The sequence below is a fragment of the Myodes glareolus genome, chromosome 3, assembly GCF_982192425.1.
Source record: "Myodes glareolus chromosome 3, mMyoGla1.1, whole genome shotgun sequence".
Taxonomy (NCBI): Eukaryota; Metazoa; Chordata; class Mammalia; order Rodentia; family Cricetidae; genus Myodes; species Myodes glareolus.
The window spans coordinates 120,575,852-120,592,015 of record NC_142028.1 but is presented as its reverse complement, the minus strand read 5'-3'; the positions used below and the strand labels follow the sequence as shown (position 1 = coordinate 120,592,015).

Below are 16,164 nucleotides of genomic sequence, written 5' to 3'. Positions count from 1 at the left end.
GTCCAATTTCAGTTGTCTCTCCAAGAGTCAATCTGTACTCTCATTGAGGGCAGTCACTAACTAGCCACATGCCTGGGTAAGTCTTCAGTGAGCTTCTGGAAACACAGCTGAAGTTTAAACCCTTGGTTGTTGATTTTCATTAAATTCAGTAGCTGCTCCTTAAGCAACTTCTGTCCTAGTCAGCAAATGCAACCCCACAGCTACCAATACTGTTTATACCCCAGTGACCTTAGCCAGGCAAGAATTATGTTCCCTCAGGCACCAGCACTGTCCTAGCTGCTAAAGGGAACTTTATCTAGATCTCTATTCCTCCAGAGAACCAGGACCCAAAGGTGGAGATAAAAATTCTGCTAGCTCAGAGAGGCTGAATAGCAAGCAGCTAACCTTTTCTTCTAGCTTGCGGCTCCCGCAAAACAGGGCATCTTGCTGCTCAACCCCTACCTACTAACCCTAGCTTCACATGGTTCCTTCCACCTTACCACTTCCAGTCAGCGAGTTGCTGACTAAGTCTCCGGACCCCAGGTTAATTTTATTTAATCACACAAATGTAACATCTTTGCATCATTAAACAAATATTCCACAGTATCAAGAAATGCAACACATCTTAAATTAATATTCATATACTATTAAAATCAACTTACATCTTTGCACCTTTGTCAATGTGGCTTACTAAACACTTTAAAAAAAAAGTCTTATTCATATTTAGTTACTGACAGCACGGACTACAGTCTGCCACAACTCCACCTGACTGAAAAAATCACTTCCTGTACTATCCTAGCACTTACAAATTTTCTATCTAAAGCTAAAACTTCAGGAGAAGACAGGCAAGCCACAGAAACTAAGAAAGAAAAATTCCACTTCACTCTTCAGACATACCTCTTTTTCCTTTGATTTTAATGCCATGGTTAGGCCCTGAATGGCTTTATCCCTCTTTAAGCTATTTTTCTTCTCTGTAGCAATTTCTCTTTCCTTCTCTCTCAGGTCTTCCTGAAGTGCCTAAATTAGATTAGAAAAAGATTCACGAAGTTGATGTGTTCCAACCAAAATGCACTGTAAATATATCTTTAAGAGCACACTCAAATGCAGTTATTCTATCTTATTCCTGTCAACCTGTGATTAATGTTTCCTAGTCTAGCCGAACGCTGTGGCATCAGCTCCCAGTTACTGTGTTACTGCTCCCGGCAACAGGGCCTGGTGAAGGGAAGGGGATCTGATCATTTGAGAAGCTGACAGCTATTCCTATGGGAAGGACTCCAGTGCCTTCTAAAATCTGAATATAGTCACATCAGAGTCTTCGAGACTGCACCAGGTTATTTGGAGGAACTAACAGATCATTAATTTCATTCCTTAATGCTACAAAAGCAGGCAGACAGTTTGGTTGATGGGGACTGAGCCCTGCATTTATAGTCTGAGTTCACGTCTTAAGAAAATCACTGCTGCCTCCCTCCTGGGCTGTTGTGAGGATCAGATGAGATAAGAGATGTGAAAGTACTTTCTAAGCTGGCAGGCACTGTACAAATTGCAGCTGTTGTGACTAAGGGCCCTTGGAGCCCAGCTGTTGAATCAAACAGGCAGATTCCTCCCTCCAGCTATGGGATCATGAGCAAGTGACTTCACCTTTCTGAGCCTCAGCTACTACATCTACAACATGGGAATGAGAGTCACAGCAAGGACTGGGGAATACCTCTTCTGTGCTGGACGCATAACTGGCACTCAGTGGCATCGAATCAACTGTCACAAAGAATTATCTCTTGCACTCAGAATAAATGAGAAGCAAGAGGAGAAAAAGTCTTCAAAACAGTCTCAAAATGAATCAACATACCTGGATCTTCTCTTCCCAGTGATTTCTCTCCATCTGCCATGCCCTCTGTGCAGCCTAGGAAAAGGTATTCATGAGCGAGGAGGTCCACCGAAGGCTTTCCCACCGCCATCTGAGCCATCACAGCTCACTCCCCTCCACTGCTGCAGAACTCATTAACACAAGTGAGCCCTCCTTCGTAGTCTGACATGGTTTGAGGGAGGAAAAGTGTGAAGCAGCTGCCCATGGTTTGACTATGAGTCTCACAGAGTAAACAGGTGCTTCAGAAGAAAAGGTAATGGGCCCACTAGAAAACAGCCTGGGAATTGAAGTGGCAACCCCATTCCAAAAGAAATTAACTGATGAGGCTAAAGAATCTGCAACTGTCACAAGGACAAAGACCCTGCTTCATAAAGAAATACGACCTTTGTGGAGCTTCCAGAACACACCCTGATGTGGACAGACCATGCAGCAGACTCTCTCCACCCACCCAAGGAGAATGGAAGGTCAACATAGCTTGCCCAGGAAGTCACAAGAGCAAGAGGAGTTCAGGAGATTTGGGCCCAAGGTCTGACAGCCCACGTCTTACAACCTGGAGAGATGACTGATCTAAGGCTGGTCCTAACTCAGTCAGGAGATCACAATCCCTACTTGACCAAAGGGCTGGGAGGCCTGAGCAGGGCAGGATACTGAACATCTCATATGCTGCCAGGCCCAGACCCAGTCCCCTTCCCCCACAGACTCTGATGTTTCACACCAAATATGGACAACAAGCCAGCCTCTAACAACAAAGGAAAACTGGACACGAACAATGCAGCACAGGTTTACACTAAGAAAGCCCTAAGGATGAAAAGGAAGCCCCAAGGTGACAGCAAATTAACACATGGTAAAGCACAGATGCAGAAGTCTACGACACATGAACAAAGGCAGGCCCTAACAAAGGTGGATCCTGCAGATTCCTCAGCTGACAGAACTTGCATGTGGAAGTCACTGTGCAAACCGTGCAGACTGAAGAGTGCCCCACTTCCCATGAACAGTCTGATATGCTCCCCCTCCTGCTGTGCCCTGTCGCCTCACCTCAGCGTCTCTCTCCTTTGCTTCCCTCAGAGTGGCAGAAAGTCCTCGGAGTTCTCCAGATGACACATTCTCGTCAGGAGACGCCATCTGAGATTTCTCCTCTTGAAGGCACTGAATTAAAGCTTCTTTACTCTTCAAAGACAACTTCAACTCCTCAATCAGTCTAAAAGAGAACAAAATTTAAATATTAATTCTGAGCTGCTCTCTTAGCTCAGTGGAGCAGGAGGAGGTAGGAAGCCGGGCCAGACATCTTCAAAGTACATGTGTCCGATGAAAACGCACAAACAGAACTGCATTCACTCACAGGTCACAGAGCTTGGGCCAGAATTTATGGGATGTTAATAAGTCCACGTGTCTCCAGCCTCGTCCAGGAATTTAGCTCTGAGCTGCACCTGGGTTGTTCAAGTCATGCACCTGCTCAGACCTTCAGCGGCCCTCACCAGGAGAGGCAGACCACTAAGTTCTGAGTAAGAAATCCCCTCTCTAAAAGAAATCTGTCCCTGAAGTCTAAGCAAACAACCAATCAAGAGCTGTTGGGTGGGTGTGGATTTAAAAGCGGGGATATCTCTCCATGACTAGCAGACAATGCTTAAAAACACACGTCTCAAGCTAACAGTCAGACATCAGGATAAGGCATCCAGGTTCTTCAGTCAGAATAACCCAGTCTCATCGTGATCCTGATCAGTACTCAGCAGCTCACAGACAGCTCACCCCAAAGCTATTCTGTGCCCTCGATGCCCTTGCATGTGTTATCAATACCTTCTGCCCAAACCCCTTCCTATCCTTCCTGACAAAACCAGAGTTCCTTAACTGCATCTTCCATCTCTGAGTCTGAGACAAACTCTGCCACCTACAACCTTAACTCCCTCTAGAAGATGTGAACATTTCCCTCTTTGGAACCAAACTCAATGTGCTTGATTAGCTGCTCTGTGACCAAGCTAAGTCATTCTACCTTTCTGAGCCTGTATTGGAAACATAAAAAAAAAAAGTGCACTTCTGACATACAACTGAAATCAACAAATGACAGCTGGCATGCTACCTGTGTACAAGGGATGTGTGTGTGTGTGTGTGTGTGTGTGTGTGTCTGTGCACGCACGCGTGCATGTGATTTATATATGGCTGAAAACAACAAATGACAGATTGCATGCTACATGTGTGAGTGTGTGTGTGTGTGTGTGTGTGTGTGTGTGTGTGTAGAGGTCAGAGGTCAATGTCCAAATGTTTTCCTCAGCTGTGTTTCCACCTTATTTTGGCTTTGCTGGGCTGGCTGACAAGCCCATTTGTCTCTCTGCCTTACAATGCCGGGATATCGTCACATCCAGCTTTCCATTAGTGCTGGAAATCAGAACTCAGGTCCTTGTGCTCAAATGACAAGCATTTTGTCCAGGAAACTATGTCTCCCTGCCTGTTTAATATTCAACAGTTACTTTGTTGGAAGACTCACCAAAGATTTCTTTGCTACCTAAGCCTAGACAGCAACCTGGTTATGTACAGCAGAGGTCTGGAGATTTGGCAGAGCTGCCCGCGTGAAGCACTAGCTTCCCGTCAGCGGTGAGGTGAGGAGGGTGACTCAGGCAGCAGGAGCACCTAGCAGTGCACTGGAATCAGAGCACCAGTGGGATCAGCTTGCTGGCCCAGAAACCTGGAGGGAGGCGCAATACTGCCCTCTAGGGGTTCTGCTCTGATAATCAATGAGCAAATGGAGAGCAAAACCTCACCAAATACAAGTTTAAAAGAGAAAGTGGGAGCCTGAACTTAAAGGACATTGGCGGCTCAGCCCACCATATGGAGCCAATAAGACACCCACAGGCGTTACATCTTTGGAATCAAGAACAGTGAGAAGTCACTCTTCTGTGAAATACAATATTTTAAACGCCAGCAACAAATCCAAGCTTTTAAAAATACAACCTATGGGGCTCCCAACATGATCACCGTCAGATGCAGAACAGCTCAAAACCCAGACTGAAGAAACTAAAGTAGGGAAAATAATGAAACAGATGGTAGGAACCCAGGAAGACACTGGCAGTACCCATGCAAGTAGAGGCCAGACCCCAAGATTCACCAGCTCGCCATGCCTAACAGCAGGTTCCTCTGTGTGGCTGATCAGATCCATGTCACCTGGATATAACTAATGACCCTTGCTGCTGTGCTGGGCTAACCTTGTGACCTTGACTTAAATATGGGCTAAGTGAGATTTTGTTCCTAGAGATTTATCAAATGGTTATATCCTAAGGGAAAAATCAAGGTGACATCTGGCTGCTGGTCTCTGGGAGTTTAACTGGGACACCACTGCTGAGATTGACAAAATTGTAGACCGGCAAGTCAGGTTTCTATACCTGTCTAGCCAGACCCGTGCAAATGGCAGGAATCTAGAACCCACACTTCAGCTTGCCCACATCCCCTTGTGCTCACCTCCCCTCGCCCATATCTCCTTCCCCCGCCCCCACCTGCCCTACCCCTCACTTCTGCTTGCCAGCACCTCCCCTGGCCCTCCCCTCATCCATACCACCACTTGTCTGCACCCCCACTCACCCTCCCCTCTACTCAGGCACCCTCTGTTTACCCCCCTCTACTCACCCTCCCTTCTACTCGCCCCCCTTCACTCACCCTTCCCTCCATTCACCCTCCCCTCCACTCATCCTCCCCTCCCCTCCCCTCCCCTCCACTCATAGATGCTCACAGACCCTAGAGCTCCTGTCCTAACTGGAAGCCTCATCCTCCCATTTCCCAAAGTCCTTAAAGCCCACTGTGTCCATCTCACCTCTATCACCAGCTGTTTGCCTCCATCCCACCCCAGACTTTCAGTCTCAGTTGTCATCCTCTATCTGGATGTCTGCATCAGCATGAGAGCCCCGTGACAATCCATCCCCCAGGCAAGCAGGGAACTGCAATAAATAAAAATCTAATCATGTGGCTTCCCCAAGCTCCCCCTAAACTCTCAAAGGAATTTCCCATGCCGTTCAGATGAATCGATTCTTCCACAAGGCCCAGTGGCTTGTCCAGCATAGCCACACTGTATATGCTACCTCCCTGTTAATTAATTAGCAGTCACGACTGCCAGAACTGTTCCATGATGCTGACAATCAAGTAAACCTTACACAGTCACCCAACAGTGTATCATGCCTGTGTCATTTACCACACTTCACGCCACCACATATCATCTCACATCATCACAACAAGGTTAGGCCAGTACTGTTGTGGGACCATGGGATGTATTCTGTCAATTATATTTTAAATAAATGCTGATTGGTCAGTAGACAGGCAGGAAGTATAGGCAGGATAGCCAGGCAGGTCAATGAGAAGAGAAGAATTCTGGGAAGAAGGAAGTCCAATCCTTCACAGTCGTGACCAGCCACAGAAGAAGCAAGATGTGACTGTCTGGCTGAAAAAGGTACTGAGCCATGTGGCTAAACAGATAAGAATAATGGGCTAATATAAGTTATGAGAGTTAGTAAGAAGCCTGAGCTAATTGGCCAATCAGTTTATACTTAATGTAGATCTCTGTGTGATTTCTTTTAGATGATAAACGATTGCGGGAACCAGGAAGGACAGAAAACCTCAGACAACACAGTGCAGTATTTTTATGGAATTGACCACAGTCACACTAACTATTGCCACAATTGGCTGCTTTTTAAATCTTACTCTGTCTAATTTATCAATTAAAATTTAACACAGATATGTAAAGATTGGGGTGGAGGTGCACAGCAAGTAAAGGCTGAATACAGTCAAGTCTGTCTCAGTTCATGAACACCTACATAATATGAGAGGCTTCTCTTGGACCTCCACACAAATTTGTAAACAGTAACGAGAAACCACTGTTTGTCCCATTCAGTCCTGATCCTTCTCTTCCTGCCTTCCCGTGTTTCCACCCAGCCAACTCGGATAAGCTTTGGTTTTGGCAATGCAAGTCCCCTTTGTAAAGCCTTTTTTTTCCTCCTTTATTCCTAGTCACCAATACTAAGAATTCTCCTTTTTACCCCCTATGGCTACTCAAACATTCTACTCTAGACAAATCCATTCCTTAGGCTCGTTAACCCCAATTTATCTTATAAAACTTATTAGTTCTCCAAGAAAGACAAGCCTATATGCCTTCTAAGGACTTCACTGCCAATCAACAGAGAAAGAGATCATGGAATACAACAATGACTTACAAAGAATTTCTAGATGTGGTAGTTCTTCACTGTTCATGGATGCTACCTAGCAGAAAAAGTCAGCAAAAGGACCACTTTCTCTTCCTGACAAATGATCAAGAAAAACTGAATCACAAAGGGATAGATGGAGCTAATAACTCATTTCCTGCACCAAGGTCCAGATACAACACTTCTATTTCACAGATCAAAACTAAGACAAGGGGACCAACTTCTGACCTCCATGCATGTATACACACATACACCAAAATTAAAATGAAAAAAAATACCTCTAAACGATGAGCCAAAAATAAAAAAACTAAAAAGGAACCTAAAAAAGGTTCCAGTAATCACAATAAATACAGTCCTGTGAATACCTGAAGTGAGAGGGTACTGAAATATGGAGACCATGACCACAGGCTCCCTCAGTACTGACTCGGTCCCCTCAGGGAAAGAATCCCAGAAGGTGTGTTCTGCTAATTTCCCAACGACAAACTGAAAACAAAGTTGCAGACCTCAATATTTTGATATTTAGGTAAATAGCAGGGTGGCACTAGGTCAGAAGTAAAGGCAAACAGCACTTGGGCACAAAAACCTAAACAGCTAGGCAGGCTGACATACTGCTGCAAACCCTCTGCACTTGGGGAGCGGGTGGTAGGGACATCAGAAGTTCAAAGACAGCCTCAGCCACACAGTGAGTCTGTGCCAGCCTGGGCCTTAACTAGCTAAATAATGTGGTGGGACATGCCATTCCACAGGGCACTGAGTGGCTGAGAAAAGAGACAGAACGTTCTGGAGGAGACAATTGACTCAGGAATAATCTCATCCAATTCCAAATAGGTGTGGCTCTTCAGCACCTATGATATCAGTTTGTCTCCACTATCTTAACTCTACCTCCCACTTAGAGACAACAAATAAGACAATCAAAATGTCACAAGAAAATTTCAACTACTTCTTAACGGGTTTTTGTCAAAAGTTTCCCAGCAGAATACAGTGGTCATTAGAGTGGGCCTAACAGTCCTGCTGCCCATCCATTTCTCTGACCCAACACCACACCGCTTATTCACAATGCACTGAAGAACTCTGTATTTGATCTACAATGCTCTTTGTTCTATAAGGCTGCATAATGTCGGCCTGTAGCCAACATTGAAAACCATGATGGGAAACAGATCACACAAAATTCACTAGCGTCGTTGTGGGGACATCACCACTTACTGCCCCTTGTGGAAAGAACCACAAGAGCAATTTCCCTCTACTAGGGCCAAGCAAAACTGGGTCTCTCCTGAATCCATGGCTTGTTTCACCTCATGGGTAATACGAACCTCAGGTCCATAGGGCTGCTTTTCCTTTGTCTACCAGGAAGCTATCGCCAAGCTAAACGCTAAACTTAGGGTCTCCGCACCCCTTTCTAACATGAACTTGTCTAGTGACCACCTCTCGCCCACCAGTATCTTGTTCCTGTTTCTCTCATGCCCAGTTTTATCTTGCTGTGCTAAATACACTCCAGGAAGGTAGTTCACTCTAGAGAAGAATAATGGCAGATGGGAGGGAGAGGAAGGCTAGGTTCTCTCCCTCTCCAGATGATGGGACCTGAGCTTCCCAGGGAGCAGATCCAGACCTGTCCTTGTCTTCCAGAGCCAGAGTCAACTCCAGGTCCCGCTCCTGCATCTTCTTCATGGTAGAGAGCTTGCTTTCCAAGCTGAGGCGAAACGCCTTCTCTGTTTCCGTCTCTGCAAAGGCCTTCTCCAGTTCTGCTTGGGCGGCTTTCACATCCTACAGTTAAATTAAATGCATTTGATGCAATTTTTCAATACAATTGGGAACATTTTGAAAGGAAATTGGATTAAAATATAAATATTTATGACTTTTTCTCCGGCACATTTCCCCTCCCTGAATGTACTATACATGGAAAGAATGCGTAATAAATATATTTGCCAGCCATTTTTCCCTCTTGTATTGGAAGAGTAATGGGCACTTCCAATGGAAAAGAGTCAACTCTACAAGAACTGTACTTTTGGTTTTGAAAAATCAGATCAATATTTACAGCTTCAATGAGAACAAGAAGAAATGAGCTTCTCAATACTAAACATGCATAAGTCCCAGAGTCACCCTAATCTCCATGCAAATTCATCCCACAGCTCACCGCCCCCCACCATTTCTTTTTAAGATAATGACTACACATTTCTAAAATGCATTTCTGTATCTCCGAGGTGATTTAAGTGGTGAAAAGCTCTATGCTTTTCCTGAGTGCTCAGGAAACCACCATGGAAATTATCTTCTAAATCATTTAGACCATGTCTCTGTTGGGGGAAGGCTCTGGTCCTCACGCAAGTGACCTGGAACAGGGCTGACTCTCCACCTACACAGACCACTGCCTCAAGATCACACCACAAACATTAAAGTCAAATAAAACTGGATTCAAAGTGCAGCTCTCCTACTACACTTGCTGTGTGACGTTGGACAGTCATTTAAACTCTGAGCCCTGGTTCTCACTCCAGAAGACAGGATACCCAACATTCCAAAGAGTTGCTGGGGGACTGCCAACACCTGGCATCCAGAAGCTAAAGCTCAGCTTCTCTTCCCCTGCCCCTTCCCACTAACTATCTGTTTAAGAGGCTTGTCTGTCACTCCATATTTCTTAGGCAGCAAACAACGATGCCTGTTATTTGCTGAGTGGCAACTAAAGCCAGGCTCTGAGCAAGAAGTCTTATATCACATTTGATCTTGACCTACCCCTAAAGTGTTGTGGACCGAGACAGCAGAATGTTAGAGCCTAAAATGTGGCCAGATCACCTGACCTTTACCACTGTGTGACCTTTAGCAAATGACCTGGCCACTCTGTGCCTAATGTTTCACTATGTTTAAAAAAGAGAGAAAAAGAGAGAGAGGGAGAAATGGAAGTAGTTAGCACATAGGTTTCTTAGAAGGATAGTTAAGCACACACATGAGGCTTTCCAGGGGAACTCTAACTGTGGGAATGTGTTCTTGTTACTGCAGCAAGTGCTACAAGCTGGTGCTTCTGTGTTCAGTTCACACAGGCAAATGCTTCACCCGATGGGATAAATGCAGCAAGTGACAAAGCAGAAGCACTGGAAAGTATTCATGGGACAAACAAAGTGCTGCATCAAGAGGTGACAACTTTCTCAACTGTCTTGATTAAGGGTGTGGTGGGTGGTGGTTGTGGTGACTTAAATAAGAATACCCTACCCCCAAACACCCCAATACTGTAGGCTCACAGATTTGGATGCTTGGTAACCAGGGAAAGGCACTACTGGAGATAGGGCTTTGTAGGATTTGGTGTGGTGTCACTAGAAGCGGCCTGTTATTGGGAGTGAGCTTTGAGGTTTCAAATGTTCAAGCCAGGCCCAGTGTCTCTCTCACCTGCCTTTCCAGACGTATAACCCCCAACTACCTCTCCAGCACCATGTCCGGTTTCATTCTTCCATGCTTCCTCCTATGATGATAATGGACTGAACCTCTAAACTGTAAACAAAGTACCAATCAAATGTTTTCCTTTATAAGAGATTTTGTGATCACGCCGGGTGGTGGTGATGCATGCCTTTAATCCCAGCACTGGGGAGGCAGAGGCAGAAGGATTTCTGTGAGTTTGAGGCCAGCCTGATCTACAAGAGCTAATTCCAGTACAGGCTCCAAAGCCACAGAGAAACCCTGTCTCAAAAAAACAAAAAAAAAAAAGAGTTGTTGTGGTCATGGTGTCGTCTTTTCCAACAAAAGAAATGCTTAGACAGTAGTATGTGCTCATAATTAGAGTATTTGAGAAGCTGAGACAGGAGGATTGCAAGTTTGAGACCTAACTCTCTACCTAGCTAATCCTGCCTCAAAACACATAAGTAAATACCATAATAATTATTAATATGTAGATCAACCCAATCTAAATTCTGAAGGCTCAAACTACAAAACTTTCTGATTATCAGCGTGTCAAAAATGTAAAACTTCACACCTGACCTAATGTGATGGGTTGTAGTCGAACACAGTCATGTTAAAATATTGTACAAAATTCCCTAATTACATATATAATTCATATGTGAAATATAACTGAGTTCTGTGTCTAGTCTTAGAACCCATCCATAAGACATCTCATTAGTTACATAAAAATTTCAATAATAATAATCTCAAGTCTAAACCACTTCTGGATCCAAGCACTTCAGGAAAGGGCTACTCAAACTGTGGTTCTTAATACTAGCTTAACATAGAGGAACACTGTCTGTTGTCCCATCCAGAGGCGGATGTTTAGCCAGAAAGCACTTGACTCCCAGTTGGAGTCACAGCAGCTGCCTGACAGAGGGAAGAGCACAGGACGCTGTGTGGGTCCACTAGAGAAGAGCAGCCACTCGGTTCTGCACGATCCGGGACAGAGGCTGCAACGGGACAAGAGCTGGGAGGGCAGGCAATAGCCGAGCAGCAGGCAATCTGAATGTGCTCAGGGCTACCCTCCTTCAGTGGGCCTTGGCAACCACCTGGGCCAGTTAGTACTTCCCTCTGTACCTCAGGGTCCTCACAGGAAGGAGACAACCGTGTAGCTGTCAGTTACAGGGGCAGAGTGCCTACAATGAGGCCAGACCCAGAGGACACCCAGTAACTGCTGCGGAAAGGTGACCCTCCCCAGGACTGACCTGTAAGTAGAGGCCCCTCGGCAACTCCAGACTTACTTCTTCTAGAAGATGTATCCTTTCCATCAGGAGGTCTTCCACCTGCTGCACCTTCCTCCTGGCATCTTCTTTCACGCGCTGGACTTCAGAACCTCCCCCTTCAGCGAGGCTCTCCACTGCTTTGCTGCAGAGAGGCAAAGGGCAGGCTGAGTCGGGGGGCCTGTCTCATGGCAACTTCCCCAGCCCCAAAGGATAAGGGGTATTTGTCAGTCATTCCTGACATTTGCCTGAGCTAAGTTTCCTTTTTAAAAAAAAAAATAATATTTATAATTCAGAAACGGGGGGGTACTTATCCAACAGGATAAAATTAACATTTTAGCACACAGCCTTTCAGGGCTCTACCTACCCACACAGAACCATGTAGTGTATACTAGTGAACTAACCTGTACAATGAATCACTCACTATGCTGAGAACACGCTTTACAAAGTCAGTAAACATAAATCTGCATCATCATCTTAACGACTGTATCACTATATGGAACATACTTTATGAAGTCAATTCTCTAAGCTGCTTCTAATGTACACGTGACATGTGAACAAGATCTAAGAAGAGGTGCCCGGTACTGAGCAACGGCTCACTAAACATCAGTGTTGTGGCTTCATGGTTTCTAGGGACACACTACTAGAAAGAGAATCTCCGAGCCCAAGGGTAAGCACACTTTAATACTCTTGATGGCAGCTGCCAATTTTCCCGCTAGTACTCTTACACCAGAGGTATAGAAGGCAGTACAGGAATCAATGGGCAAAGAAGCAGCATGCAACAAACAGATCTGTGAGGTTAGCATTTGCATGCTCCACCTTGCACCAGCCTGAGGGCAAACGTTCTAAGTACACCAAAATGGGTCCGGCACACACTACGACTTAGGGTGTGAAGGGGGACTTGGGTGCCAGCACCCTGCACCTGGTATTGTGGTATTAAATGCCCAGGGTACTGGGCTGTGGCCCTAGAATGTTCTCTCTGTGGAACAATCAGGCAGGCCTGACACTAAACCAGACACAGGGCCACGAGCAGGAACGCAGAAAGAACGGTGCTGGCTGCAGCTGAGACCTCGGTCCTCACTGCATCCTCAATGGCTGCAGTCTCCAGAAGGAAAACTGAGGAAATGGCTCCACCTCAAGCTGGCTTCTCAGAAAAAGGGTAGCAGAAAAATTAAACAAAACTCTTTGCCACTCAGTACCTCACTTGATTTCAGGAGTATATAAAATTCCCTAACCCGAAGCTGTGTAACCAGATGCTCACACACTGGACCAGGGCACCCAAAGGGCTATCCTGGCTGTCCAAGCTCCCACAGAAATCACCTGCAAATAGAGCCCTTATTTATATTGCGGTTTCCTTTCAAGCAAGGCTTCAGAAAACCATGACAATATCACAGTAATAGAATTCAGTGTGAATAACTGAAAGAAAAAACACCGGCTCCAGCTGGACAGATCTGCTTCTAAATCCTCACTCTATCCCAACCCCAGTGTGGTCTGGGTAAATTTTCTAGCCTCAGTAAATTAGTTGTTACACCTCAGTCTCCTCATGTGACAAATGAGATGATTACCTCTTGGAGCTAATGGGCTACCACAAGGGGTCCTCTGCAGGCCTGCCTCAGTACTCTGCAGGTCCCCCTTCCACCCTGCTTGAGGCCTCTCCTGTGAGGCCAGGGCAGCACAAACCCTGCTGGGCTGCTGAGAGGCCTCCTGTCACCCCTCAGCTGGAGTCTGAGCTCAGAACAGATCAGCCCCTGCCAGAACCCAGGCCAACATGCTCACTTCCTGATCACTGCCCTGAGTGCCCTCAGCCCCCACTCACTCAATTCACTCCTGGGACCAGGGCTGTCTCCAGGTCACACTGACTCACAGTCATTTCTGTCACTCCTCAAGGGGCATTACAGATGACAAGAACTGTGGACTGCCTCCTCTCTTTCCCAAGCTGTAGACGAAAGATTTTTATCTTTCCTTCATGTCTGAATGTGGCTCGCACAATGTGTATGGAGGACAAAGGGTGACACTGTCTTCTATTGCTCTCAACCTTATTATTACTTTTAAACAGGGTGTACCACTGACCCTGTAGCTCCTAAACATCAACCCCATCTCCCCTGCCACTCCCCCTCACCACCCCAGGTTACAAACACTTTACCCAGATTTGATATGGGCACTGAGAATCCAAACTCAGGTCCCTGTATTTCCACAACAAACACTTAGCCCACTTAGCACCCCTCTAGCTGGGTGCTCAGGATGTTTTAGCCATGGGGCTTTATAGCGCCCTGTATGGCCCCTTCCATCAGCCCAGATCTAATCATGCCATCGCACAGCCTGAATCACATATGCTGTCAGGAGGCTGTACAATTATGAACAACTACTAGCATTATTCACTTTGTCTGTGTTTTAGTTATACCAATAAAATAAACTCACAATAATAAATGTTCCAACGTTTCATTTATCATCTTTGTATTTTACAGTTACTGTAGCAATAAAATTTATACTCAGCAGTATGGTGCAATTTGCCTTTGCTAATGGAATTATTATTATTGTTTGTGTTTTAAAGCTACAGAGATGAAATTTACTCCCAACAATATGACTGCTTTTGTTTTTAATGCCCCCTTATTGTAACTGATACAGAACAATGGAAACCAGCACACAGATATGTTTACTTCACATCAAGGCAGAGTGGGCTCAGGAGCTGCACCAGAGCCAACTTGCTACAGTTCTCTGGGTCTTAGCTTTCTCTTCACTAACACAGGAAGACTGGCAGCCTCACACAACTGCCAAGCACTGCACATACAAGTTTGGGACAAAGGAGGATCAGAACCAGTGCTTATTCTCTCCCTCTGCCATTTTGTTTTTCTTTTGTAGAATCTGGGCTACAAGTACAGAACAGGCAGGGTCAGGCCAAGAGTTGTACACCATCTTTCCACTCAGTGTGAAAGAACCTTCCATAAACATTTTCCTTGTTACTATTTTTAACCTTCAACATTTCCTCTAGATTATTTCCATTCAAATTAGACTTGTCCTTTTCCTGTGGCAGAGCCCCACGTCCTACCCCTTCCCCAGCCAAAACTCAACTCAGAAAATGGCTGATAGCGTTAAACTAACAAGACAACAACAGCATCTATAGACAAACTGCTGGGTTCTGGGTAGTAGGAGCAAAAGGGAAAAGGGCCATCAGCAGATATGAGGTAGACACTGAAAGGCCACTTAGATACACTGTGCACACACTATGTCAATACATGAAAAAAAAAATTTTAAAGTGAGACTTGACCTCTAACCTAAGTTCTGACCTTTCTAGACCACAGCTCTTCTCTTTACAAGGCCTGATTCCCTTCTCTATAAAATGAGGGTCCTCCTTGAATAATGATATGTATGGGTGCAAAAGTGTTTAGACATGGAAAAGAGATACCCACATTGGATGGACACCATATGATGGAGAAGTCTATGAAAGAGGCAAATACAGGCTACGAGGATCCCTGTCTGAGTCTTTTAGAACAAGGAGAAGATGGGAAGGGAAGGAAGGGAAGGCATCTGCTCAGAAGCTAGAGTAAGAACAGTTATGGAGCATCTGGGATGTTAGAAAGAGGTGGTAGAGAGGAAGCTGAAATTGTTAAGTCAATGTCAGCATCCATCGATAGAGCTCGTGACTTTAATCCCAAAGAGCCTCTCCTTGTGTGGAGGTTTGAGTAAGAAATGCCCCACATAGGCTCTTCTTGTATTTAAACACTTGGTCCCTGGTTGATGACACTGTTTGGGAAAGTTATAGAACCTTGCTGGAGGAAGATGCCACTGGGGGTGGGCTTTGAGGTTTTGTAGACTGGGAATAATTCCCCCCCCCTTTTTTTTCCTGTTCCCTGTTTGTGGATTAAAAAAAATGTGATCAGTCAGCTTCCTGCTCCTGCCATGCTTTCCCTGTCATGATGGATGTTATCCCTCTGGAACTATAAGCTAAAATAAACCTTTTCTCTGTCCAAATCACTCTGTCAAGTTATTTTATCACAGCAATAGAACTGTGACTAATACATGCAACATCTCCCTTCTCACCCATCACCAAGGACTGTGCTTCCTAAGGCTCTTCCCATTAGCCTGCCATCCAAGTCGGCACTCGGCTCACCTCACCCACCTGGCTGGTTTCCTCACTGGTCTCCTGGAACCCTCACAATACCTCTTCCACCCAACATTCAGAATGGCCTTTCTGAAAATCAAACTCCGTACTGTGTCATTTACTTATCTAACCTTAGAACAAAGACCAAACTCTCTAGCGCCGCTGCTCTCCTCCTATTTTTTCAGCCACAGCCTCTACCTAGACACATCTCCATTCATGCATCCGACTAATTCTACTGGCACCTCATACTGCATGTCAAATGTCACCTCCATTGGCGTACGTTTCCTGTTTCGCTGTCTACATATCTGCTACCACACCTACAAACTCTCAACAGCTCCTTTTCTCTTTAACGTTCTTCTCCCAACCTGCATCCATACATTTGCTAATGTAAATATCTCATCATCACCATTCCTG

At 45.4% G+C, this 16,164-nt stretch overlaps 1 protein-coding gene across 13 annotated transcripts in view; it reads right to left on the bottom strand.

Annotated features, from left to right (window-relative positions):
* Cdk5rap2 (CDK5 regulatory subunit associated protein 2) overlaps positions 1 to 16,164 on the bottom strand; it is a 183,639-nt gene that overhangs the window by 134,162 nt on the left and 33,313 nt on the right. For all 13 annotated transcript variants that reach the window (XM_087904938.1, XM_087904939.1, XM_087904946.1 and 10 more), the window contains 5 exons: positions 11,673 to 11,796; positions 8,621 to 8,775; positions 2,876 to 3,038; positions 1,823 to 1,876; positions 877 to 996 (listed from right to left, as the gene is read on the bottom strand). In XM_087904938.1, coding sequence (XP_087761064.1) covers positions 877 to 996; positions 1,823 to 1,876; positions 2,876 to 3,038; positions 8,621 to 8,775; positions 11,673 to 11,796 — 616 coding nt within the window. The remainder of the gene's footprint in view (positions 1 to 876; positions 997 to 1,822; positions 1,877 to 2,875; positions 3,039 to 8,620; positions 8,776 to 11,672; positions 11,797 to 16,164) is intronic.